This window comes from Prionailurus bengalensis, chromosome D2 (assembly GCF_016509475.1).
Source record: "Prionailurus bengalensis isolate Pbe53 chromosome D2, Fcat_Pben_1.1_paternal_pri, whole genome shotgun sequence".
NCBI lineage: Eukaryota > Metazoa > Chordata > Mammalia > Carnivora > Felidae > Prionailurus > Prionailurus bengalensis.
This window is the reverse complement of record NC_057351.1, coordinates 54,650,187-54,677,982: the sequence shown is the minus strand read 5'-3', so window position 1 is coordinate 54,677,982 and position 27,796 is coordinate 54,650,187. Positions and strand designations below refer to the sequence as shown.

General features: G+C 39.1%; 1 protein-coding gene across 5 annotated transcripts; it reads left to right on the top strand.

The window, feature by feature from the left end:
• TCTN3 (tectonic family member 3) lies at positions 1–27,512 on the top strand. Of its 5 annotated transcripts, none has more exons than XR_006299811.1 (14): positions 1–347; positions 511–634; positions 970–1,088; positions 2,287–2,414; positions 2,652–2,760; positions 3,165–3,280; positions 3,745–3,780; positions 4,350–4,430; positions 5,821–5,946; positions 7,323–7,430; positions 7,829–7,923; positions 8,875–9,028; positions 9,110–9,211; positions 12,564–12,674. XR_006299811.1 is itself a non-coding variant. In XM_043597092.1 (14 exons), the coding sequence occupies exons 1-14, from the start codon at positions 98–100 to the stop codon at positions 26,869–26,871; spliced, it is 1,812 nt and encodes a 603-aa protein (XP_043453027.1). In that variant the 5' UTR covers positions 1–97; the 3' UTR covers positions 26,872–27,512. The 5 variants fall into 5 exon arrangements, 4 of the variants coding, with proteins under 4 accessions (XP_043453027.1, XP_043453026.1, XP_043453029.1 ...); XM_043597092.1 differs by lacking the exon at positions 9,110–9,211 and adding an exon at positions 26,638–27,512 and having other exon boundaries at positions 4,356–4,430; positions 12,564–12,701; XM_043597091.1 differs by lacking the exon at positions 9,110–9,211 and adding an exon at positions 26,638–27,512 and having other exon boundaries at positions 12,564–12,701.
• The last annotated feature ends 284 nt before the right edge of the window (positions 27,513–27,796 follow it).

Here is a 27,796-nt window from a genome sequence, read left to right as displayed (position 1 = left end):
ACGTCAGACGCGATGCGACTCCTTCCACCATCCTCCCCCGACGCGCCTCGGGACCGCTGAAACCCACTTTAAACTCGTGGGGGTCTTGACTGCCCCCATGTGCATCTCGCAGCTCATGCTACTGCAGGTGTTCTTCCTGATGGTTCCCGAGGGCGTCTGGCTTCAGCCTTCCTCTCCGTCAGGGGCTGCCCCCACCCCTTCGGACGTGGGGCCAGCGTCGCCTGGAGGGACCCTTCAATCCTCGGAGGGATCTGAAACTCCCTGGCCTGTGCCTGGAATCTCTACGGTGGGCCCTACGGTTGTGACCCCCTCTGCACCTGAGAATGGGACCGTAGACCTCTTCCCAGGTGAGGGGAGGAGATGTGGGGATGGAAAACCACTGCCTTAGATCTAAAATTCTGTGGAAAAAGTGGATTGCCACTAAGTGAGGAGTGGGACTGTCGCAAGATGGGAATTCGCGCTCGGAAGTTTGGGAGTCCTCACCCCATTCCCTCTGCTTTACCTTCATAGCCTTACCGGTCTGTGTCTGTGACTTGACTCCTGGTACCTGCGACATAAATTGCTGTTGCGACAGGGACTGCTACCTTCTCCATCCGAGGACAGTTTTCTCCTTCTGCCTTCCGGGCAGCGTGAGGTGAGCTGCCGTGTGCCGGTAGAATCCTAAAGGAGATTGAGACCCTGTAGGGTCTAATTGTAATAAGTCATGTTTGGAAGTAGGAGGAGTTATCCTTCCTGCCTTCCACCCCCACTTCCACTTCTGTAAGGGGGATTACCTTGGTTTTTCCCAGGAGTGAAGTTACTCCTCGGATTCTCTAGAGTAGGACCCTCCGATAGAATAGGACCTTTGTGTTGTCCTATGGATGCCCAAGGAGGCCTCTCTTAGGCATTGACTGACATCCATGGGGCACGTCCTTTGGGCCAAACCCTCCACTTCTAAATGTATCTCTTCTTCGTCCTATTTCCTCTCAGGTCTTCGAGTTGGATGTGTGTGGACAACTCTCTTATCTTCAGGAGTAATTCCCCATTTCCTTCGAGAGTTTTCATGGATTCAGGTGGAGTAAGGCAGTTTTGTGTCCTTGTGAACAACTGTGAGTAGAAATGTATTGGCTGTTCATGTTACCTAACATGACTTTTTTTTTTAACTTTTTTTTTCTGTTGAATTTCCATCATCCGCCCTCTTCTACCTCTCCACCTGCTCCCTCTCTTTCTCTTAGTAGTGAACGTTTGCAATTTCTTATGCCCTATTGGCTGTGGATCAGAAAACCTGTACAAAACTTTAATTTCAGTCATCCCTGTTAGACATAAGGAGCTGGCTACAGGAACTTAGATAGATTTACATGTTTGTTTAATATAAGTTATAGAATTGTTACAAAATATACCCCTTTGGAGTGTCTGAAATTTTAAATGTAGACATTATGAAGTGAAAGGAGGGAAACATAAAGCCAATTACTTGAGAGGTGGAAACATTATTATCAGGACTGGTCAGTGGAGGTTTAGAAGAAACAGGAAGGATGGGGCGCCTGGGCGCCTCAGTCGGTTGAGCCTCTGACTTCAGCTCAGGTCATGATCTCTCAGTCCGTGGGTTCGAGGCCCGTGTCGGGCTCTGTGCTGACAGCTCAGAGCCTGGAGTGTGCCTCAGATTCTGTGTCTCCCTCTCTCTACCCCTCTTCCACTCATGCTCTGTCCCTCTGTCTCAACAATAAATAAACATTAAAAAAAAGAAGAAGAAACAGGAAGGAGAGGACAAATTGAATGTTGTCTCTAGCTTTGCCATGTTCTGACGGAAACAGTACCTTTTTGTTGTACTAGAGACTTATCTGGTATGGGGCAAATGTGAACATTATTGAACCTCCTGTCTTCATCGCAGTCTGCTAATCACTCACATTCCTGGCATTAAGGACATGGAACTGACTGGTATTCATTGGCCGTATTCTTATCTTAGATGTCAATAGTAAAACAATAATTCCTTTAACAGATTACACATAAAATAGAAGGCGATAAAAATCACACTTGTTGTCTTTGAAAGTGGAGTGTTATTGATTAGGAGTGTTCTGGGAAAATGTTCTATAACTTACACTGAGTAGCGGGAATAAAAGTATATAAATATGTAAAAAATCTTTTGAGTTTACACTTAAGATGAGTGCATTTGCATACTTTGCTATGTATATATTATGCCCCAATAAGAATATTTTTTTAAGTAGTTACTTGGCATGCCAGATATTTTAAAATAAATGCTTTTCTTTTATCTAAACCCCTTTTCATTAAAAAAAAAAAACAACATTCTAGCAAGATTAAACTATTTCCAGAAGCTCCAAAAGGTCAATGCAACCAACTTCCAGGCCTTGGCTACAGAGTTTGGAGGCGAATCATTCACTTCAACGTTCCAAACCCAGTCGCCACCACCTTTTTACAGGGTGAGCCTGGGGATAGGGATGGGATTGTTTGGTGTGGTTTTTCCCCTCATAGCTGACAATTGACGGGGTATCTTTGAGGTACCCCGCTGCAACTAGGTAAACCATTGTCAACTCTTTTAGAAGGCAGTATTGTCCATATTAACAAGTCATTGAGTTAATTTTTGTTTCTACTTTTTCTTTTCTGGTAGAGTTCTGTCCAATCTCACTGTGGATAAATTTCTACTGTACTTTATTCAGGCTGGGGACCCCATTTTGACATATTTCCCCAAGTGGTCTGTAATCAGCTTGCTGAGGCAGCCTGCCGGAGTTGGTGCTGGGGGGCTCTGTGCTGAGAGCAATCCTGCAGGTGAGTCCAAAACAAAAGTGCCAACATTTTTGTTCAATTTAAAATAGGTTTTCTTGGGGGTGCCTGGGTGGCTTAGTCAGCTAAGCATCCAGCTTCGACTCAGGTCACGATCTCATGGTTCGTGGGTTCGAGCCCTGCCTTGGGCTCTGTGCTGACAGCTCAGAGCCTGGAGCCTACTTTGGATTCTGTGTCTCCCTCTCTCTCTGCCCCTACCCCACTCACGCTCTCTCTCTCTCTCTCTCTCTCAAAAATAAATAAACATTTAAAAAAAATAAAATAAAATAAAAATGAAAAATAGGCTTTCTTAGAAATCGTTTAAAAAAAAAACCCTAAAAAAAGTTGTTTTAAATAAAAAGAAAATAGACTTTCTTTTTTATCACTCCCTTAATTCTTTGTGTTCTAAGGTTTCCTGGAGAGTAAAAGTACAACCTGTGCTCGTTTCTTCAAGAACCTGACAAATAGCTGCACCTTGGATCCAGCCCTCAATGCTGCCTCTTATTATAACTTCACAGTCTTAAAGGTGGTGTCCCTACCCTCCAAGTCAACATGCTTCCCACCATTGGGTTGTGGGAAAAGCACTGAACTGAACGTCAGAATGCCTAAGAGCTACAAAAAAGGCAGAGGGCCCAAAAACCCTGTCATCTAAAGACAGATGGAAGAATTGAGGATATGCATCCAAGATAAGAGATTCTACCCTCCTGGCTAATGGGATTGGCTTGGACGGTGGGAGGGGATATCATTTCACTATTTCACCAAAACCTCTTGCTTTTGCCGTTCAGTAGAGCTCTGCTCAGAGCAGGCGTGTCACAGTCCAATCTCCCCTCAGCTTTACTCATGGCATTTTAGTATTAAGAAGAGTCAGGTGGAAGAGAAGAATCATTCTAATATGTTAATTTTTCCTCCCCACATGTGAAACCACAAGCTCCTGGAAATTTTCTCTGAGGTCTATGCACACTCACGGTTCTTGCTGTTCTCTTATTCTAGGTTCCAAGAGGTATGACTGATCTGCAGAATACGAAGGTATGACGTTGTTTATCAGGAAAAAATAAGGAGACTATTTGGTCCATTTGCATCTGAGGCAGTTTCAGTCTAGATTGTAGTTGTGAAAGGAAATCTGTGTGTGATGTATCAAACTGTTAGGTGTGGACGTAAAACATTTTCCCATGTAAGTTCTTTATGATTAATAAGCATCACATGAAATAAAAATTCACAAGGTGTTAGATAAGTTTCAGAAACATTGGGTTAAGTAAAGTTAAACATTATATTTAGAGCGGTCTTCTTGGAGTCTTTAATGTGCTAGAGGACCCTGGTACTCTCTAAGGGGAATACCAGATATAGTATTCCTAAAATTTATTTGACCATAGAACCTTTATTTTATATCCAGTAAAATTAAGGACCTGAGAAATACGTTTTGAGAAGTGCTGATTTAAAATGATTTTTTTTTTTTTATCTTAAGTTGTAGGCTGGCAATGGGAAGGAAAGAGGAAGGTGGTGATGAAAAATGAAAAATACTCATTTCAATATAATATGTAGCTAGAAGAGAAAATACTGCTTTCAATCTCAGTTGATTTACTTCTTCTCCTTGCTAGTTCCAGGTTCCTGTAACCCTTGTCTCACAGGCTGGTTCTCCTCTCTTGTCTGGAAACATTTGTCAGAATGTGGTTTCCCAGGTAAGGACGCTGATCTCAGATTCTGGACTGTTTGTTGGTTGTTGAGCAACATTACCAGAGGTGCCTCATCTTCCATTAAGTACCAGACCAACCACATAGGAATTTTTGTGCATGGAACTTAACATGTCAAAAACTGAGCCCATCACCTTCCTCCTACCATGTTTCAGTTTCCATTGCTGCCTTTCTCCATATTTCACACCCAAAAGACTAAGATTACTTCTGACTTTTCTACCTTTACCTATTGGCGGTTTATTATAGTTCATACCACATTTTCTTCTCCTGAAAAAAACTAGTATCATCTGAAAATCTGAAATAGAGGAGTCCACTTCTTTTCCTCTATTCTCCCTTTTAATCAAGCTACAGAAAGAAGAATTGTCTTAAGCATCATTTTAAAGTCTTCTCAGAAATCTAAGGTTACCTTCAATTGCTTATGACTTCCATTTCCAGCTACTATCTTCATTCATCCTCGGACATTGGGAGAATCAAGTAAACCTGGTGTCCATTCCATGCTCCCCTCTCTACTCATCTTCTCTGCACACAATCAGAACTCATTTTTCTTTCCTTTCGATCCTTACCATAAACTCACTTCTCCCATGAACCCTGTCAAAGAGTTTTCAAACCCTTTCAAACCCTTTCAAAGATCCAGTGTCTTTTTGCATGTGTAGATATAATATGAAGTCTACTTTATCTTTTCATGGTATTTGTGTTTAGCATTTTTAAGATTACTTGTTTAGTTTTCCTCGTTCAGTTATTCCTTTTATTGAGATATAATTGACATATTACATTGTATTAGTTTTAGGTATACCACATGATAATTTCATATGTTACACTGTATTAGTTTTAGGTACACAAGGTGGTAATTTCATATATATATATATATATATATATATATATATATATTTAAGTACACCACATGATAATTTCATACACACACACACACACACACATACTGAAATGATCACCAGTTGAGTTTAGTTGATATTCATTACCACAGTTACACATTTTTTTCCTGCAATGAGAACTTAAGATCTACTCTCAGCAACATTCAAATATAAATATACTACTGTTAACTGTATTCACTATGCTGTACACTCATTTAGTTATAATAAAACTTTTAAAGACAGAAAATCTTCTGTATAATTGGCCCATTAAATAATTTTTAGGGGTACCTGGTTGGCTCAGTTGGTTAAGCGATCAACTCTTGGCTCAGGTCATGACCTCATGGTCATGAGATTGAGCCCCACATCAGGCTCCACACTGGGTATGGAGCCTGCTTGAGATTTCCTCTCCTTCCTCTACCCCTCCCCCTCTCACACATGCACTCTCTAAATAGATGAATAAATGAGTGAATAAATAAATTTTATTAATTGATTTTACTTTTGTATTTCAGGTCATCTATGAGATAGAGACCAATGGGACTTTTGGAATCCAGAAAGTCTCTGTCAGTTTTGGACAAACCAACCTGACTGTGGAGCCAGACACTTCCTTACAGCAACATTTCCTCATTCGCTTCAGGGTTAGGGCCCTTCTTCTATAGTGGATTGAGAGGGCAAGAAATAGTGGGTTAGAAATAGTTCCTGGGCTTCTCTGATGCATGCAAAATAGATTAAGAATATGAAGACCTAGTTCAGTCTGTCAACTGAGGCCTCAACATTTGCTATTCCATAATTTAACTACAAGTGATAGAGATTCAACAACATTTATCCAGTAAAGTTTCTGTGACTCTCTATCTGGCCCCAATGAAGCAGGACTTTAGTCTCAAATCCAAACTCTTTTTTTAAATAGTCACTTTGAATCATAAACTCAGGCAACCTCCCACAGAAATTCTTTAACTAGCTTTTCTTATATATCTGGGCATTTGGCAAGTTTTTGTTTGTTTTTTACTTTTTATATTTCTGTACTATTTAGGTGCTTATAATGAATTTTTGCCTGTATGTATTTATAAACATGTCAAATTATTATGTGATGACATTTAGCATTTTATTTATTTCCCACTTAATCTAATTTTCCAATCTTGATCACGATCTTTTGGCTTTCTTCTTTTTATATATATATATATATATATATATATATATATATATATATACACATATATATATATACACGCATATATATATATATATATTATATAATTTATTGTCAAATTGGTTTCCATACAACACCCAGTGCTCATCCCAACAGGTGCCCTCCTCAATGCCCATCACCCACTCTTTTGGCTTTCTTCTACTTTCTTTTGACCCCAGCAGAATCTGGTTTCTTCTCAACTCTGCCCTCAAATGATCAATCAAGTCTCATGTCTCTCACAGTTTATCACTGGAACGTCTATATTAATTAAAAGATATTTCTAAATTAAGTTTAAATTCCTTAACTGATAAAAGTTTTTGAGAAACAAAAGGTTGGTAGATCCTTGGTTGTAATCCTTGGTAGGAATAGCATACAGTGAATTTCAATATGCAGATCACTTGGGACCTATTTTTTTTTTTTAATTTTTTTTTTTCAACGTTTATTCATTGTTGGGACAGAGAGAGACAGAGCATGAACGGGGGAGGGGCAGAGAGAGAGGGAGACACAGAATCGGAAACAGGCTCCAGGCTCTGAGCCATCAGCCCAGAGCCCGACGCAGGGCTCGAACTCGCGGACCGCGAGATCGTGACCTGGCTGAAGTCGGACGCTTAACCGACTGCGCCACCCAGGCGCCCCTTGGGACCTATTTTAGTGAATGAAAAAGTAAAAGATGTTGGGAAGTAGAAATTTCTGCAAAATGCTCCACTGTGTGAGGGAGCCAGATTGTTCAGTGCTGCTAAGTTACTGCAATGCCATAGAGAAGGGTATGAAGCCACACAGTGTAGCGTGCTTTTCTGTGCAAGTGACTTTTCTTCGTTCTTTGTGCAGGCTTTTCAACAGAGCACAGCTGCTTCTCTTACTGGTCCTAGAAGTGGAAATCCTGGCTATATTGTTGGGAAGCCACTTTTGGCCCTAACTGGTGATAAAAGTCACTCTGTATCCTTTTTGGGACTTGGGTAGTCTCTTGCAGAAAAGCTGCAGCTGCTGATCTTTTGGGTTTGCCAATTCTGAGGTCCCCTGATTTTTTTAGGTATTCAGGACTTCCTTTACCAAACCATTAATACATTATATTCTCAAAGTCGTTGCTACCAAAAGCTGAAAGTGTTTGTTTTAAGGAAATAGTTATATACTGGTGTGTGGGTAGACATTTGGGGGAAAATAGTAATTGTCTCTTGTGTTTTTTAACTACTAGAGAGAAAAAACAAATTTGTAACTTGAACAATGTTATGATAATAGTAAAATATAGTGTTAAAGGAATAATAAGAGCATAAATTTTCCAATCTGCCTTCTTTTTCTTCTGTTACACTCTCCTTGACCATCACTTTCCACCTCAGATGACCCTCTTGCAGAGCCAGGGTGATGGAATCTGCTCTGTTAAGAAACATGAAGTGCAATTTGGAGTGAATGCAATATCTGGATGCAAGCTCAGGTAATTCTTTGCTTCCACATCATTTCCCACAATTTTGCCTCTCTCTGTAGGGAATATGTTGATAAGGACAACTTTTATATTTTGAAAGTGCTAGTTAGGAGTAGTTTTATAATCTATATAATAGTAATATTGCTAAAAGTTTTCTGACAGTCTCTTATACCTACTAATAAGGATTATGTCTTCCAATTTATTTTGTAATATTTAAAAAAAATTTTTTTGGGGTGCCTGGGTGGCGCAGTCGGTTAAGCGTCCGACTTCAGCCAGGTCACGATCTCACGGTCCGTGAGTTCGAGCCCCGCGTCGGGCTCTGGGCTGATGGCTCAGAGCCTGGAGCCTGTTTCCGATTCTGTGTCTCCCTCTCTCTCTGCCCCTCCCCCGTTCATGCTCTGTCTCTCTCTGTCCCAAAAATAAATAAACGTTGAAAAAAAAATTAAAAAAAAAAAAAATAAATATGTTAAAAAAAAATTTTTTTTTTCAACGTTTATTTATTTTTGGGACAGAGAGAGACAGAGCATGAACGGGGGAGGGGCAGAGAGAGAGGGAGACACAGAATCGGAAACAGGCTCCAGGCTCCGAGCCATCAGCCCAGAGCCCGACGCGGGGCTTGAACTCCCAGACCGGGAGATCGTGACCTGGCTGAAGTCGGACGCTTAACCGACTGCGCCACCCAGGCGCCCCTTAACATATTTATTTTTAAGAGACAGAGTGTAAGCGGGGGAGGGGCGGAGAGAGAGGGAGACACAGAATCCAAAGCAGGCTCCAGGCTCTAGGCTCTGAGCTGTCAGCTCAGAACGGATGTGGCGCTTGAACCCATGAACTGTGAGATCATGACCTGAGCTGAAGTAGGGCACTTAACTAACTGAGCCACCGAGGTGCTCCTATAATATTATTTTTAACGTTTGGATCAATATGTTAGCATTGAACTCCAGCCTCCATGGTGTTTCATTTCAGGCTGAAAAAGGTGGACTGCAGCCACTTACAGCAGGAAATTTATCAGACTCTTCATGGAAAAACCAGCCCAGAACATGTTGCCATCTTTGGTAACGCTGACCCAGCCCAAAAGAGAGAGTGGACAAGGATTCTCAGCAGGAACTGCAGTGTTTCAGTAAGGAGAGAAATATACGTTCTCACAGAAACTCACTTGCCCCTTTTGTTTGAAAATTGTGGATATTAAAATTAAAACCAGCCCTGTTTCCATAGATGATGTGACCCTCATAGAAGGAAGATAATGCGGTTGTCACAAAAGGAAGACTACAAAAAATCATGCCATTTGAAGTTATTATTTCAGGTTAGGTTTATACCTAACTTACTTTCCTTACTTGGAAAAAAATTTGAAGGTAGAAAATCTAGAGATTGTTCTGTGGTTCAAAATCAACCTTACTTATGGTAAGAGAAAGTATATATTTCAGATATTCTCTTATATTCTTGAATGTTTGATCAACACAGATTCTTTGAGGTTGAAATTGTGTTTTCTTTCTGTTACAAAAGTTTACATATTTATATTTAATAAAAATACATTAATAGGTTAAAAATTCAAACCATGTATATAATGGTATTCAATGAAGAGTGAAAACCCCAACACCCCCTTCCCTAGAAGGAAACTCACTTAGCTGTTTCTGTTTGCACTTTTCCTGGTGGCCCACTAGATCAGTGCCAGCAAGTGTGTTTCTGGACTCCAGCTCAAGTGACATAAGTAAATCTGCTATACTATTCTGTCTTCTTCCTCTTTTGCCTAACCCCCTATCTTCTCACTTTAGTCTTAGCTGTACCTTTAATTTTCTTTCCTTTTAAAATTTTAAGTTGTTGGGGCACCCAAGTGGCTCAGTCAGTTGAGCGTCCGACTTCAGCTCAGGTCATGATCTCGCAGTTTGTGAGTTCAAGCCCGTGTTGGGCTCTGTGCTGACAGCTCAGAGCCTGGAGCCTGCTTCAGATTCTGTGTCTCCATCCTGTCTCTCCCCCTCCCCCACTCATGCTCTGTCTCTTTCTCTCTCTCAAAAAAATGATTAAGTATTAAAATATATATATTAAAATTTTGTTTATTTTTCTGTATAATACATATACTTGACTAAAAATTCAAAAAGTACAAAATAAAAATCTGTGTCTCAGACAGCTCTTCCCTTCCACAGAAGCAACTGAAATTACTAGTTTGTTTCCTTCCACAGATACTGCATGCTCACACAAGTATATACTCTTGTACTTTTTTTATCCACATGATATAACATTGTAGACACTGTCCTACACCTTGCTTTTCTCACTTGGTCATAGAGTGTGTTCCATATCAGTACATAATGTGCTTCCTCATTCTTTGCACAGTATGGCTACATAATATTCCATTACATGGACGAACCATAATTTATTTATGCAGAGTTTTTGGTAGACATTCAAGTTGTTTTCAGTCTTTTGCTGTTATACACAATGCAGCATTTTGTATCCTGGTTCAGGCAACATTTCATACATGAGAGACTAAACCTATATGATAACTTCTAGAAGTAGAATTGCTAGATCAAAGGTATATGCGTTTAAAATTTTAATAAATATCATCAATTTATTCCCCATACAGGTTGCACTAATTTACAGTCCCATCATTCATCTGTGACACTGCTTTTTTCCCCTAACCCTCTTTAATACTATGTCATAAAAATTTTTAATCTTTTTTCATAAGTGAAAATTAGTATCTCAGTGTAGTTTTATTTTTCTCTCACTGTGAGTAAGGTTGAGTATTTTGATATATGGTTGAACAATTTGTATTTTATTCACTATTATCTATCTATATTCCTTGTCCATTTTTACTGAATTACTGTGTTATGGCTTATAGGAAATCTTTGCAAATTTGAGATATGAACTCTTTTGGTATGATTTGCAGATTTTTTTCCCCAGTTTGTCATTTGTCTTTTGACTTTGTTTCTGGTATTTTTTTTTTTATATTGTGAAAGATATCAATTTACTTTTTTTATTTAACCTTTCAGTTTTGGTTCAGACTTTGAAATGCCTTTCTCCTTAGAGATTATTTTGAAAGTTCCCTTTTCTCTTCTGCAGCACTATTATGACTTTATTCCTTATATACTTCTTTCCTTTTAAAAAGTCTTGGGGTAAGTAAACACGTGTACTTGATCCAGGCTTTGGGCAACTGAAGTCCAATCGAGTTCTTGTAAATCTCCCACAGAGCCCTACAGAGGAAGTGTGGTTTGGGGTGATTGTAGCTGAGAACAGGAAGAGGATGGTTAGTGACAAGGTTCAGATTATGCTGGAACTACTCTTTGTTATTTTTTTTGCCTTAAGCCTACAATTTGTATTTTTAAATCACATTTTTGAAGAACATTTGACAACATAGGAAAGTATTCCTAATGTAGAATAAATGAAAAGAAAGATGTTTTAAAATATTTGGGACAAACACATGAAAGACTCAGCATTGTTAGCCATTAAGAAAATGCAAAATTACAACGAGATACCACTTCACACCCATGAGGATGGCTATTCTTAAAAGAGAGACACTAATGAGTGTTGGCAAGGGTGTGTGGAAACTGGACCCCTCGGACATTATTGATGGGACTGCAAATGATGCAGTCACTTTGGGAAACAGTTTGTTAGTTCCTGAATAAAGTAAGCTTAAATATGGTCTGTCTCCCCCCATTCCTATATTATTATTGCCAGTGTCTGAGCCTTACTCTAAAAAGGTATGAAGCTAGGAAAGCACAAGGCATATTTGAGGATAGTGCCTTGTGTCTGCTAGGTTATAGTAACCTCCTGATTGATGTCCTCACTTCCGGCAATCCTTCTTACCTCTTGGAATTAATCTTCCTGGAGTTGGACTTCATAATCTAACCCTGAAATGTCTTCCTTTACCTTTCACTGCTCTGGGTACAAATCCTTTGCTTTAGTCAAGTGGTCTGCTCAAGGCCAGTGCCTCCATCATGCCTGGCACATAGAAGACACTCAGTAACTATTATTCAAATTAATCAGTGAATATCCCTCCATGACATCATGTGCTGGTCTAGTTCCACACCTCTTTTTTTTTAAATTTTTTTTATGTTTATTTTTGAGACAGAAGGAGACAGAGCATGAGTGGCAGAGGGGCAGAGAGAGAGGGAGACACGGAATCTGAAACAGGCTCCAGGCTCAGAGCTGTCAGCACAGAGCCTGATGTGGGGCTTGAATCCATGAACCGTGAGATCATGACCTGAGCCAAAGTCGGACGCTCAACCGACTGAGCCACCCAGGCACCCCTAGTTCCACACCTCTTTATGTGCCATCTCTCTACCTGAATTTTCCTTTAATCACCATTTCTTCCAGTCACACATTACTCATTCCAGTCCTGTGAAGCCATCCTCAGCCAGAAATGGCTTTTTTTTTGGCAGTCCACAGCACTGACTATGCCCCGCTACTGAGCACTTCTTATAACCCTTGTACGTGGGTTCACATTTTATTAATCTCTAAATTAGTCATTTCCATTTTAGAATATTAATTTTTTTAAGATCAAGGACAATAGTATGGTCTATTGTGAACTTTTGTGTTCTTTCTCTAAGTCCTATTACCTCCTTTGTTGTGTATAATTTTTAAGAAACAATGGCTACTTAATGCATGGTAACTGACTGTAGGCAACCATCAGCAATTCAAGCAGATGCTTCTTTACCCTTCTACAGGCTATGAATTGTACTTCCTGCTGTGTCATACCAGTTTCCTTGGAGATCCAGGTATTGTGGGCATATACAGGCCTCCAGTCCAACCCACAAGCTCATGTGTCAGGAGCCCGATTCCTATACCAGTGCCAGTCTATAAAGGTAAGTTATGGCTCATAAAGTACTGCTAAGCCTTGAAATGCCTAGATGGTCTTACCAGCTATATGAGAAGCAGGTCACTTTTTAACATTGAGAGCCAATTTATGCTACCAGCCAACATTTGGTTAGAGAGAGCTGATACAACTTTCAAGTCAACCTCCCTGCCTGATTATTGAAATTAGCATGTTGTCATGATAAATAGTGTATATATTTTTCCCCAGTTTGTTTTCTTTTTTAATTTCCTGAACCCAGACTATCTTATAGGTTAATTTCATTGCAATTATCATACCAGTGTGGGGCACCTGGGTGGCTCAGTTGGTTAAGCATCCAGTTCTTGGTTTCGGCTCAGATCATGATCTCATGGTTTTGTGAGTTCGAGCCCATTGTTGGGCTCTGCACTGGCAGCAAAGAGCCTGCTTAGGTTTCTGTCTCCTCTCTCTTCGACCCTCCGTTACTCATGCTGTCTCTGTCTCAAAATAAATAAACTTTAAAAAAAAAATTATCATACCAGTGTTACTATACCAGTTGATTTAAGCACAGAGAACATTTTCCATAACTGTGCATTCAGTATGATAGTCACACATTTATCAGAGTCTGTGAGCCTGTTGATTGCTTAAAGAGATATTGCTGTGGCTAGTTTGTACTCATCAGTTCTTAGTTGATTGCATTCCATTAAGATAAATAATTTTAGTAGTGCAGTAAACATATACCTATTGTTTATGATGTGTGTTAAGCCACTTTAACATCTGCCTTGGTTTTAGTATATAATCCTTAGCTTTAAAATTGCAAAAACAGAGAAATGATTAAGATCTGGTGAACTGATTCACATATAAATTGGCATGCCAGTGTATCAACTTTTAATGATACTTAAAACTCACTGAAATTATTATCTATATGTCATTGCATTTACATCCCAGAAAAGAAATGAACTAGAGACTGCATGTAGGCCAGAAGTAAAATATCTGTAGCTCCTTCTTACGACAGAGTTGAGTACCTTAGCTCTCTATGCCTATAAATGGGGTTAAAACTCAGGTTACCAGAAACTGTTAGTGAAGGCACTCCATTTTTTCTCTGTATTACTGAATAACATAGCAATACTTCTATAAGCTTCATTTAATCAGTTAGAGATCCTACACTGAACATATGGTTTTCTTTTTCTAAACTGTATTTATTTGCAAGTTTGGAAAGATACCCACAGGACTGTTCTTTCTGAATCTCTTGTTCTCCTAGGCATGGAAGCTACCCAGTGGCTTATCTCTTATCTAGATATTTTAATCATTATCTTTTTTCTAGTATTTAGTAGAAGTTGGCTTTTTGGGTTAGTTTGCCCCCTCTACAAAATCACACTTTGCAGTCAGTCACATCTAACTGGTCTAATTGGTTGACAATTGAAAACTTCAGTTGTGCTTCATTCATGTATAACTGAAGACAGTATATCTCTTCCAGTCATGATGCAAAAATTAACTGTGTTAAACTTACTGGAAGTGTTATGGGTTATACCAAATCATGTACCTTTACTTAGGATGATTTAAAGGATTTGCAAAGGGAATTGTGACTATACAAAAATTTTCACCTTAAGGGCTGACTTGAGAAACTTGCCCCTTCCACAGAAGCAACTGAAATTACTAGTCTCTATGTATTTTACAACAACCTACCTTTTAGCACACACATATATAAAAATGAAATATAAAACAATGTTTTTATGCAATGCACAATGTGATGTTGTCTATTCTGTTGTAGCTTATTCTGGTTTTTTTTTTTAATGTTTATTTATTTTTTATTATTGAGAGAGACAGAGAAAGAATGCGAGTGGCCTAGGGGCAGAGAGAGGGGGAGACACAGAATCCGAAGCAGGCTCCAGGCTCTGAGCTGTCAGCACAGAGCCCAACACGGGGCTTGAACTCACAAACTGCGAGATCATGACCTGAGCCGAAGTCGGACGCTCAACTGACTGAGCCACCCAGGTGCCCTGTTCTGTTCTTTTCTTAATGCTAGACACTAATGAGTCATAATTTGCAATTTGAAAAACACTTTTAGAAAATACATCTCTGGGGGTGCCTGGGTGGCTCAGTTGGTTGAGCGTCCGACTTCGGCTTGGGTCATGATCTCACAGTCCGTGAGTTCGAGCCCCACGTCAGGCTCTGGGCTGACAGCTCAGAGCCTGGAGCCTGTTTCAGATTCTGTGTCTCCCTCTCTCCCTCACCCTCCCCCATTCATGCTCTCTCTCTCTGTCTCAAAAATCAATAAAGGTTAAAAAAAAATTAAAAAAAGAAAAAAAGAAAATACATCTCTGACTACGTTTTAAAGCTAATTGTATTGTTTTATTTACTAATTTATTTTATTTATTATAACTGAAAGTTGGCAGTGTTTTATATCTCTGTCAAATAGCATATGCTAGAATAACTGCCAGTCAAGCTCCCAATCTGTTTTAGTGTTTTTTTTTGTTTGTTTGTTTGTTTTTGGGACAGAGAGAGACAGAGCATGAACGGGGGAGGGGCAGAGAGAGAGGGAGACACAGAATCGGAAACAGGCTCCAGGCTCCGAGCCATCAGCCCAGAGCCCGACGCGGGGCTCGAACTCCCGGACTGCGAGATCGTGATCTGGCTGAAGTCGAACGCTTAACCGACTGCGCCACCCAGGCGCCCCTGTTTTAGTGGTTTTTAATCTTATGGACCCCACTAAGAATCTGTTGAAAGCTATTCACTTACTAGAAAAATGCACAGACATGCAATATTCTTTCTCAAGGGATTTATTGATTTCTTGAAGCCAAGCCAAGATCCATACTAGGAAAGGTAAAGAACACTAAATTAAATAAAAATGAAATATACTTGATTTTAGAAACAATTGCTTTAAAGGAAAGGGCTAGGAAGTAGCTGGATTGGGATTTCTCTTACCTATTGAGGTCTTAGAGAATATCACCACCATTGGATCACTGTGACAGTCTGTAAAGTTTCTATCACCAAAGTCTTTCCTTTTCAGGGATCAATCAACCACCATTTGCCTTTATCTCTTAACGAATGATAAGACTATAGAAGCACTTGACCCTTTTCTGTACTTCTTAATAGTCTTTATAGAAGAACCTTACTTAGTTGACTGGGTTGTTTTCTTTTTACCTTTTTTAAAGAACTTTTGAAAGTTATGCTCATTGTTCCATATGTTAAAATGTATACCCACTTGAGGTGTCTCCCTGATACATAATGTTTAACCACATTTATTCTTTAACGTATTAGTTCTGTTTGGCTCATTTGAAAATCTTGATAATTTCACTGACATCTTTAAAATACTGAGGGAATTTAAAATTTTTCATTGGCTTCTCCCTCAAATTTATATTTGGCCCCAAAAAACATGGAGAACTAATGTGTGCATTATCTAGCAGAGTATTGTACATAAATAATTCATTTTTTTTTAGAAATTATTTCCTTAACTTCACTTTATTTAAATCATTAGTTCTCCTAAAATTATGTTTTTCTAAATATAATTTATTGTCAAAGTGGCTTACGTACAACACCCATTGCTCATCCCAACAAGTGCCCTCCTTAATGCCCATCACCCACTTTCCCCTCTCCCCCACCCCCAAAATCATAATATTAATATCAGGTACCAGCTAACTTCTTAAAGATTATGTACTTATATGAGGAAAAATTACCTTTACATGGATATTTACAATATGCTTTATAGTTGAATAAGTTCTAATCATCATAATAGAAATCACCATATTTAATTGTGTTAGATTAAAAGAAACTCATGAATAAACAATCAGATACAGTTCATTTTTTTGCATTGGATTCCGATTTGGACAATGTAAATCACATTTTGTAATAGTTGGGAAACTTGAGTATGGACTACATCTTAGAAAGAAATACTAACAGGAAAAGGTAGAGGTTCTTTTTCTTTTTTTTTAAAAAAACTTCTAAGCAGCCTGAACAATGTGATTTCACATGGTTAAAAACATATATATGGGGGCGCCTGGGTGGCGCAGTCGGTTAAGCGTCCGACTTCAGCCAGGTCACGATCTCGCGGTCCGTGAGTTCGAGCCCCGCGTCAGGCTCTGGGCTGATGGCTCGGAGCCTGGAGCCTGTTTCCGATTCTGTGTCTCCCTCTCTCTCTGCCCCTCCCCCGTTCATGCTCTGTCTCTCTCTGTCCCAAAAATAAATAAACGTTGAAAAAAAAAAAAACAAACATATATATGGATCTAGGTATGTGTAGGTCAAGACATAAATGTTATTACTGGTATTCTTAGAGATGGAAATACGGTGTTTTTATTTCTCATTTTTACTTACCAATAGTCTTAACTTTTTATAATTTACTGCTTTTGTAATTAAACTTCCTTTTTAAAAAATTTTTGTTAACATTTATTATTGAGAGACAGAGAGACACAGAGCGTGAGCAGGAGAGGGGCAGAGAGAGGGGGAGACACAGAATCCGAAGTAGGTTCCAGGCTCTGAGCTGTCAGCACAGAGCCCGACACAGGGCTCAAACTCACAAACTGCGAGATTATGACCTGAGCCGAAGTCGGTCACTTAACCAACTGAGCCACCCAGGCGCCCCTGTAATTAAACTTTCTTAAAGTCACTAGGAAAACACCTAGAAATAACTAGATGTTATTTTAAAGATGAATTTATTCAGTTTCATTTACAATAACATGGAAAACATATAAAATACTTAGGAACCAATTTAGCAAAAGAGCAAAAGACCTATTCACTATAAAACATTATAGGGAGAAATTTCAGGAGACCTAAAGAAATGAAGCAATATACCATGTTCATGGAGAAGACGACTCAGCATTGAGATAATCTGTTCCCAAATGAATCTAACAGAATGAATGCAAACCCCCAAAAATCCTAGCAGGTATTTTTGTGGAAATGGACAATCTGATTCTAAAATTTATATGAAAATGCAAAGAGAATAACCAAAACAATTTTGAAAAAGAAGAACAAAGTTGGAGGACTTAACTATTGATTTCAGGATATACTCTAAATCTCAGTGTAGTACTGGTATAAGGATAGACAAATGGGGGCACCTGGGTAGCTCAGTAAATTGAGTGTCTGATTTCGGCTCAGGTCATGATCTCGAAGTTCCTGAATTCTGTGCTGACAGCTCACAGCCCGGAGCCTGCTAAGGATTCTGTGTCTCTCTTTCTCTGCCCCTTCCCTTCTCATGCTCTGTCTCTCCTTCAAAAATAAACATTTAAAAAAAATTTTTTTTTAAAAAAAAAGATAGGGGTGGATGGGTGGCTCAGTTGGTTAAGCGTTCAACTTCAGTTCAGGTCATGATCTCGCAGTTCGTGAGTTCAAGCCCTGCGTTCAGCTCTGTGCTGACTGATAGCTTGGAGCCTGGAGCCTGCTTTGGATTCTGTGTCTCCTTCTCTCTCTGCCCCTCCCCCACTCACACTGTCTTTCTCTCTCTCTCAAAAATAAACAAACATTAAAAAAATTTTTTTAAGGAAAGACAAATAGACCAATGAGACAAAATAGAGTCCAAAAATAGATCCACACATCAAATCAATTCAATGAGAAAAGGACTTTTTAAAAAATAGTTGGTACTGAAACAACTGGATAAAACTGAAACTACTGAATAAACATAGGGGAAAAAATGAATTGACTCCATACACAAAAAGTACTTATGCTTGCATTGTAAACCTATATATAAAACCCAGAGTCACAAAGCTTTAAAGGAAACATAGGAGGATATTTTTGCACATTTAAATTAGGCAATTATTTCTTGAATAAGAAACAAATATCAAACCATAAAACTAAAAATTTGATGAATATGTCTTTATCAAACTTTAAAATAACTGCTAATCAAAGACACCTCTATGAAAATGCATGCTATCGTTTGGTAGAAAATATTTTTCAGTGCATTATCTGACCAAAGATTAATATCCAAAATATAAAAAGAATGCCTACAAATAAATCAAGGACCAAAATAAATAAATTAATTAACTAAAAATGGAAAAATTGAACAGATACTACACAAAAGGAAATAAACAAATGGCCAGTAAACTTGAAAAGCTGCTCAAGGGGCGCCTGGGTGGCGCAGTCGGTTAAGCGTCCGACTTCAGCCAGGTCACGATCTCGCGGTCCGTGAGTTCGAGCCCCGCGTCAGGCTCTGGGCTGATGGCTCAGAGCCTGGAGCCTGTTTCTGATTCTGTGTCTCCCTCTCTCTCTGCCCCTCCCCCGTTCATGCTCTGTCTCTCTCTGTCCCAAAATAAATAAACATTGAAAAAAAAAAAATTAAAAAAAAAAAAAAGAAAAGCTGCTCAAAGTCATTAGTCATTAGAGATATGCAAATTATAACCATGAGATAGCACTCACTAGGAAATTAAGTATAATACTTACTAGAATAACTAAAATCAATAAGACATAACATGAAATCTCAGTTTTCACACATTGCTAATGGGGATGAAAATGGTAAAACCATTTAGTCTTTTACATATTCATCTTCCCTGTGACTCAGCAATTTTACTCCTTGGTATTTACCCAAAGGAAATTGAAACATACGTCCAAAACAAGACCTATAAAGAATGATCATAGCAGCCTTATTCATAATAGCGCGAAACTGAAAATAATCCAAATATCCATCATCAGGAGAATGGGAAAATTGTGATATATTCACACAATGGAATTCTTACAATAAAACAATGAATTACTTGTACACAAAACAGTATACATGAGTCTCAGAAACATTTGGCTTGAATGAAAGAATCTAAACACACACAAAAATAATATTTTAAGGTTCCATTTATACAAAGTATAAGAACAGGCAAAAATAATCTTTAGTGATAAAAGAAAGTGGTTGCTTCTGGGAGACAGACTGGAAAGAGACACAAGGGACACATTGTCCTCTGTAATGATGGATATATTGCAGATCTTGTTTTGGGTGTGGGCTATACAGCATATACAGTTGTCAAAACTCATTGAACCAAACACTTAAGATGTGTACATTTTATTGTACACAAATTATACCACTATAAAAAGTTAAAAAGACACAGGAAAGCTGAAAATAAAAGCCACTGATCAGGGGGAAATATTTGCAATAAATGTTTCTGACAAGGTTCTTGTATGTAGGATAAAGAGCTCTCAGAGCTCAGTTATGAATTACACACTTGAGCAAAGATGAATTTGTTCTAGTTCATAGTTCTAGCTGATGAAATGTGTAGTTACAAAAACATAAATCTAAGGGATGGTATTCATGGCTCTATTTCTAATAATGATAGTTTCTTTTCATTTGTAATGATTTGACATAGAGGATTAACATACAGTGGTTTAGGGGCACCTGGGTGGCTCAGTCAGTTAAGCATCTGACTTCGGCTCAGGTCACGATCTTGCCGTTTGTAAATTCAAGCCCCGCATCAGGTTCTGTGCTGACAGCTCAGAGCCTAGAGTCTGCTTCAGATTCTGTGTCTCCATCTCTCTCTGTTCCTTCCCTGCTCACACTCTGTCTCTCTCTCAAAAATAAAGATTAAAAAAAAATTATATATATATATAATTTGTGATTATAAAGATGTAATACAGTAATATATTGGGTGTACTTCTTATTACCAAAGCCAAACAAAACCTAATCTGAACTTTTCATATTGTTACAAAGTAAATCTTATTTGGGGACAAAGGATTTCGCTCAATATAAACTGGATTGAAACAAATAAAGCTCCTAAACCTCCCAAAGTGTTAAAACAGAATTGTTGATGGTAATTTCTGAAGTAAATATCATAAAATATGATAGTTTAAGGCAGAAATAAATTAACCATACATAACAGAACTGGATCCACAGTACAAGAACTGTGCTAACTTGGCTATGTGTCTTTTGTTTGTTTTGATAAGAGAAAGGGGATGACTAGACTTTGAATATTGTTTTTTTTCCTGTGTCCTTGCTACACATTCACTAAACAGTGAATTCTCTAATTTTGCTTATACATCACTTTTAAAATGCAAATAGAGGGCGCCTAGGTGGCTCAGTCCACCCAGAGTTAAACATCCAACTCTTGATCTCTGCTCAGGTCCTGATCTCTTGGTTCCTGAGTTTGAGCCCTGCGTGGGGCTCTGCACTGACAGTGTGGAGCCTGCTTGGGATTCTCTCTCTCCTTCTCTCTCTCTCCCCTTCCCCTGCTCACACTCTCTCTCTCAAAATAAATAAATAAACTTTAAAAAAAAAGATAAAATGCAAATACAAAAACTTTAGTCTTCAAAATTTATGTATAACACACTGAACTTAAAAACCTTGTTCGTCATGTGGTACTGAAACACAAATTCTAAAATGAGTCGGTAACATTCAATATTATCCAATGACCTGATAAGTGCATTCAAATTCCTTTTAAGTATTGGACCATTAGATTGTGTTTGTTCCAAACTTCCACACAATTATGGAGGCAATATTCTTAATATATGAAGAGTAAGCATTTAATTTGAAATATTAGTTTATAAACAAATAAGGAAGGAAGGAATCACAAACTTTAAGGATCCTAATTAGGGTGTTGTGGGAGGGATAAGGGGTCAAAGTGATTTGTACTTACTATTAAATAGCTATGGCATAATTTTTTCTTTATGATTTATTATCTCTTGTTACTTTATATTAGTGTCCTATCCAAAATACCTCTACTCATTTGTCAAAAAAAAAAATCTTTATTGAGTGCCTATTTTGTGCCAAATACTATGGTTGCTGCTCTAGGTAAAGTGTGGTAAACAAGATAAACATCATCCCTGCTTATGGAAAGTGAAGGACAATACTGAGGTGAAATTTAGAATACTGTTATGGAAATTCATCAGGAGACACTGATAGCTGGGCCCAGGTAGAGGCTGTGAGGGCTGCAGGAAGTAGAGTTCAGGAGATTTAGGGGTGTCACAGATAGGACTTGATTGCTTGGATACAGAGGTTGAGGGAGAATGAGTCAAGGATAATGGATATGTTTTCAGTTTGGGCATCCCATTCATTTCTTTTCTATTTTATATGTGATACCCTGTTGACTACCAAATGTAATTTTCCTTTCTGCACTTACCTTTCTATTTTTCACCCTCTCCTTTTTTTAATTTGGTGGGTATGCCTAAGGTTTTCTTCCCCTTTCTGTTGTGTTTTGTTATGTCTGTTGTGAAAGACTGCCCTCATGCTACTAGACCCACTTTACCTGTAAAGTGCCTTGAAATACACATCTCCCAAATGGCCCTTAACCAATGACTGAAGGATACAGGAATAGAAAATCCCAGCTCTTGGAGCGCCTGGGTGGCTCATTCCATTGAGTCTGACTCGATTTTGGCCCAGGTCATGATCTCATGATTCATGGGATGGAGTCCCGTAATGGGCTTCCTACGAAGAATGGAGCCTGCTTAAGATTCTCTCTCTCTCTCTCTCTCTCTCTCTCTCTCTCTCTCTCTCTCTCCCCCTCTCTCTCTCCCCCTCTCTCTCCCCCTGTGCCCCTCTACCCCACTGGCACTCTCTCTCTCTCTCTCTAAAAAGAAAGAAAGGGAAAGAAAAGAAAAACTCACCTCCCTTGCTTCCTTACTTTGTTTGGGTTGAGACAACACAACTTGTTGGGACCGTGAAGCCTACCTTATATTTCAGAGTTCCCCTGCAGATTGGGTTAATGCTGGATAATGGTATAAATTATCAAATTAATTAGTAATTGTATAATTTATCAAAATAATACATGTTTTTAAAGTAAAAAAATGCCAGAAAAGAGGATATCTTTTTTTTTTTTTTTTAAGATTTTTTTTTTTTTCAACGTTTATTTATTTTTGGGACAGAGAGAGACAGAGCATGAACGGGGGAGGGGCAGAGAGAGAGGGAGACACAGAATCAGAAACAGGCTCCAGGCTCTGAGCCATCAGCCCAGAGCCCGACGCGGGGCTCGAACTCAGCAACAGCGAGATCGTGACCTGGCTGAAGTCAGACGCTTAACCGACTGCGCCACCCAGGCGCCCCAGAAAAGAGGATATCTTAACAAGAACTAAAATGTTATATCCTCTCTAGCCTTGATTCTAAGCAATATTGAATAATTACCTCCTGGATCATGAGTTTATAGGTTATCTATTGAATTCTTGTTTTGGTAGATGAGTTTAGCTCTGTTTTTCTCCTCCCACCACTCTCCCAATATATTTTATTATTTACATCAAAATATTTTATTACATCAAAATATTTTATTAAATCAGAGGCACCTGAGTGGCTCAGTCAGTTAAGCATCTGACTTGGGCTCAGGTCATGATCTCATGGTTCATGGGTTTGAGCCCCACATAGGGCTCTCTACTACTGTCAGCACAGAGCCTGCTTTGGATCCTCAGTCTCTCTCTCTCTCAGCTCCTCCCTCACCTGTACTCTCTCTCCCTCAAAAATAAACATTAAAAAAATTTTTTTTTAAGACTATATTTCTCTAAAAATAAAATACTTTATTAAATCAATATTCAGTGTCTCATTATTATGATTTTATAAATATGCTGAGCCAACTCATTAAATTTTTGTAAAATTTTTTATTCATTCTGAAATTATTACCTCATATATCATTGCTTTAGTTTTCTTTGAGCTAAAGGCTAAAACGTCTCACACTCCAACACCTCCGTAAAATCTCTCTCAATGCAGTTTTCTAAACAGTTGAACTTGCCATATGATGTTATCAGTTCTACTTTTTCCTATGTGTTTTCCTCATGGCGACCTCTATTACCTAAGGTAGTGTAAACAAGTTACTGCCCAGCAGTTGTTATGGAACTTTCCTGTCATCCTAGAATTCCTCTTGCTTCTTATGTTAAGATTCACTGTTTACTAGACACTACTTTTTTCTTCTTGGTTTACTCTCTTGTTTTGTGGAGCTCAAAATCTCATAACCTCTGAAAAAAAAATGCACATGTACATTTTTTCTTTAGTTCACATGTCTAAGGATAGCTTTATTCAACCATCATCATTATCCTATCAATTATGATTGGTCACCTGACCAGGCCTTCTAGATTTTCACTCACAATTTGAAGGCATTCTTCCATTGTCTTCTAGTTTCCAATACTGTTAAGAAGCCATTTTAAGATCTTTTGCTCCTAGTAGTCCAAAGCTTCTATAATATTATGCCCTTGGACAGGTTTTTTTTCTTCATTCATTTTTAATTTACCAAACAATTTTGTTTTTTTTTTACTCTGAGAATTTTCAATTTTCACTATTTTTTTAATAATCAGACCACCCCCCCCCCCAACTATTTTCTCTGTTCTCTTTGTAACTCCTGTTAATCTGTTACAGAGTCACTAGATTGGTTCTCTGATTTTTTTTCTTTTATATTTATCTCTTTACTTTTTTATTCTTTCTAGAAGAGTTCCTCAACTTTATTTTTTAACCTTTTTACTGATTTTTTTTTGGCTCTCACATTTTTAATATTTAGGAGCGCTTATTTTCTATTTCATTTCATAATATCCTTTTCTTCTATATATTTAAACATCTGGGGCACCTGGCTATCTCAGTTGGAAGAGCTTGCAACTCTTGATCTCAGGGTCATGAGTTCAAGACCCACGCTGGGTTGTAGAGATTATTTAAATAAAACTTTTAAAAAAATAAAAGTAAAGATCTTAACAACTTCTCATCTTTCTTTGTTTCCTCTGAGTTTGTTTAGTCTCATTTGATACAGTTTTTCTTTTTTTTATATATATTTTTTAATGTTTGTTTGTTTGTTTGTTTATTTATTTATAGACAGTGTGAGCAGGGGAGGGATAGGGAGAGAGAAGGACACAGAATCTGAAGCAGGCTCCAGGCTCTGAGCTGTCAGCACAGAGCCCAACTCAGGGCTTGAACTCAAAAACTGCGAGATCATGACCTGAGCCAAAGTTGGACACTCACCCAACTGAACCACCCAGGCGCCCATGTACAGTTTTTCTCTTTAATGTGAGAAGCTTCCCCCATACATCTGGCAATCTCTAGCTGTCTAACATATAAGTAAGCTGTTAAGCTCATTGAAAGCTCTGTGATCATCATGAGTGAGATTTGCTGACTGGTGACCTTCACAGTAGAACAGTTTGGTGCAGTTGCTTTTGTGGTTATAGAACTGCCAGATGTCATTATCTTTTTGTCTTATTGCTGGAACTGATCATTTTCTTCATAAAAGATCCTCTTGATTCCTGACTGAAGGGTATGGATGTAAGACCCATCTGTCAGCATCTTGGAACTAGATGAGGGAAGGGATTTCATTATACAGAAGAATTTCCCCATTTTTAGTTCTGTACATCACTCTGTCCTTCTTTATGCCCACTGTCCCTAAATCCAGAATTTCTCTTGTGTAATTGTCCAATCTCTTGTTGAGGTGGGGAAGGAGTAGTTGCATAATCACACTGAGGGGGGTGTCATTCTGGAATCACTTTCTATCCTTACCTCATCCGTGCCTCCATGTTATATCCTATCCTCCCCATTTTCTTTGTCTGGTTAGTTTCAGCCAGTCTTCCATGCCTGGCTGGAATCAGGATTCCCTCGTCAGCTTTAGCCTACACTGACTGTTCTGGAATATATATGGTTCTCTCAGTGGCTCAGAAGTAACATTATTTCTGTGACAAGTCCCTCATGAACTTCACTGTTTAAAAAAAGATTCCAGGGGCGCCTGGGTGGCGCAGTCGGTTAAGCGTCCGACTTCAGCCAGGTCACGATCTCGCGGTCTGTGAGTTCAAGCCCCGCTTCGGGCTCTGGGCTGATGGCTCAGAGCCTGGAGCCTGTTTCCGATTCTGTGTCTCCCTCTCTCTGCCCCTCCCCTGTTCATGCTCTGTCTCTCTCTGTCCCAAAAATAAACGTTGAAAAAAAAAAATTAAAAATAAAAAAATAAAAAAGATTCCAAAGAGTTAATATGACCTGCAAGATTATCACAGCACTGGCCCCATACCCATTTTTGTAAGTACCTAGAAAGGTTATTCTAAGCCAAGTTGTGTTCCCACAGCTAGTATTTACTGTTGCCAAAGACCACAGTAGAGAATATGTAGCATTGGAATAAACAAAGGTAAGTGGAGAAAATACTCCTTTCTGGTTCAACAAGGTATTTATTTACTGTCCAATTATAATTAGAAGTTTGGTAAGTACAGACTTAGAACAAAAGGAATTCTTTTTAGATAAACATGTTCCAGTCATCAGGCTACGACGACATCTACCAAAAGCTATGTATATTAGACCAGATACTTGAATCAGCTTGACAAGGTCCTTTCTGGGAGCATCTGTTTCATTTGACTTGAATTGATGCGTGGTTTGGAGGATCCTTTCTGACCCTGGGATTCTGTGACTCTAAGGGCTTTTTATCTACATTACGGAGTTCTTTGTTTTTCCCTGAAGTCTCACGTTTCTTTCTGCAATTGAAGACAGAATAGAATTGCCACTACTCCTTCCACATGTGTTCTGCTTCAGAGCCTGGAGCCTTCTGGGACTTGATAAGGTGAAGCTGCTAAGAGCGTAACAGCAGCAGTTTTGCCATGTGGCGTCTCTGATAATCAGCCAGCTCCCCAGTTGGGGGAAACTATAGAATCAGTCTTTCAGACTTTAGGTAGGTGTAACTGTTCACAGTTCTGGTGTCATGGACTGCTGCTAAGAAATTAATTTCCTTGGGGGCGCCTGGGTGGCGCAGTCGGTTAAGCGTCCGACTTCAGCCAGGTCACGATCTCGCGGTCCGTGAGTTCGAGCCCCGCGTCGGGCTATGGGCTGATGGCTCAGAGCCTGGAGCCTGTTTCCGATTCTGTGTCTCCCTCTCTCTCTGCCCTTCCCCCGTTCATGCTCTGTCTCTCTCTGTCCCCAAAATAAATAAACGTTGAAAAAAAAAATTAAAAAAAAAAAATTAATTTCCTTGTATATTATAGAACAAGAACTATGTAGCACCAATATGAGAAAAAGGTATATCTTGCTTAGAGCAATTTGGTTTTGGTCTTTTTTCAGGAAAAGTGATAATAACAGTCAAGTTAGAGAGCTGCATGAATGGATACCAAGCACTCACCTGTCCTGGATTTTCTTCCTGCAGGGTTCCCAAGTAACAGAAGTAGCTTTGACAACTGTTGTGACTTTTGTGGACATTACCCAGAAGCCAGAGCCTCCAAGGGGCCAACCCAGAATAGACTGGAAACTACCATTCGACTTCTTTTTTCCCTTGAAAATAGCATTCAGCAGAGGAGTAGACTCTCAAAAAGGTTCAGCCTCTCTCATCCTTATCCTGTGTCTCTTAGTACTTGGAGTTCTCAAGCTAGAGACCAAGTGAAACAAGAAGTATCTGATTTTAGACAGCCTACTTATCTTGGCAAAATAGGCCCTTACCTGCTCATGACCAGAGGAGAGCATTCAGGATAACAGAGGACCTAACTGAAGGAATGTATATGAAAGAAGGGATTTTTCAAAAGCAATACAAATATCTTTGTCTTGGCTCTCTGCTTAGGACTGTGCAGACCACCAAGTACACATAAGGTTCTCTACTTCTCAAGCTGAGAACATCAAGAGCCCTTCCTCCAGCCCTTCAGGTTGTGTTGTACGTGACTGAAGTTTTGCAAGATCTTCATCCACCTGCTCACAGCCACACATGGGCCCAGCATAAAAAGGAACATGCTCCTGCTGTCCCCTGGATGAACTTGGGAATAGATGCCCTCTGGACTTGAGAGCAGCTGACTGTTCAGCACAGAAAACTGCTGTCTATGGATTTCATCCGGCCCCTCCCTACTCCCTTGGGCCACACACTTTGCCTGGGCATGAGTGGGGAGAGCGATTATTTCTAGTCAGTTTCCAATATGAATGTGGAATCCTAGTCCCCCTTTTTTCACTAGCAAATGACCCTACCACTCATTTCTGCATTTTTCCTTCCACTGTGGTGAGAGGAAATAAAACTGATTGAGAGCTTTGTTGTACTAATTCCAGCAGCACACAGAAGCTGACATGTGATCACCTCGTGATAGTTTATCTGTGTGTGAGTTTTAAAAACGGGGGGGGGGGGAACCTTTCATACATGGCAAAATAGCGTTCAAATCAAAGAACATGGTTCTTTTCCTGGGGTTGGAGCTAAACATAGCAGGATAGGGGGGAGGGAGTGTGGGAGGGTGGAGGTGATGCCAGGAGCCAGAGGGTGGGGAGACTAACATGACTGTAGTAGGAACACTGAATGGGCAAAATAGGTGCTGTGATGGGATAAGAAAGAT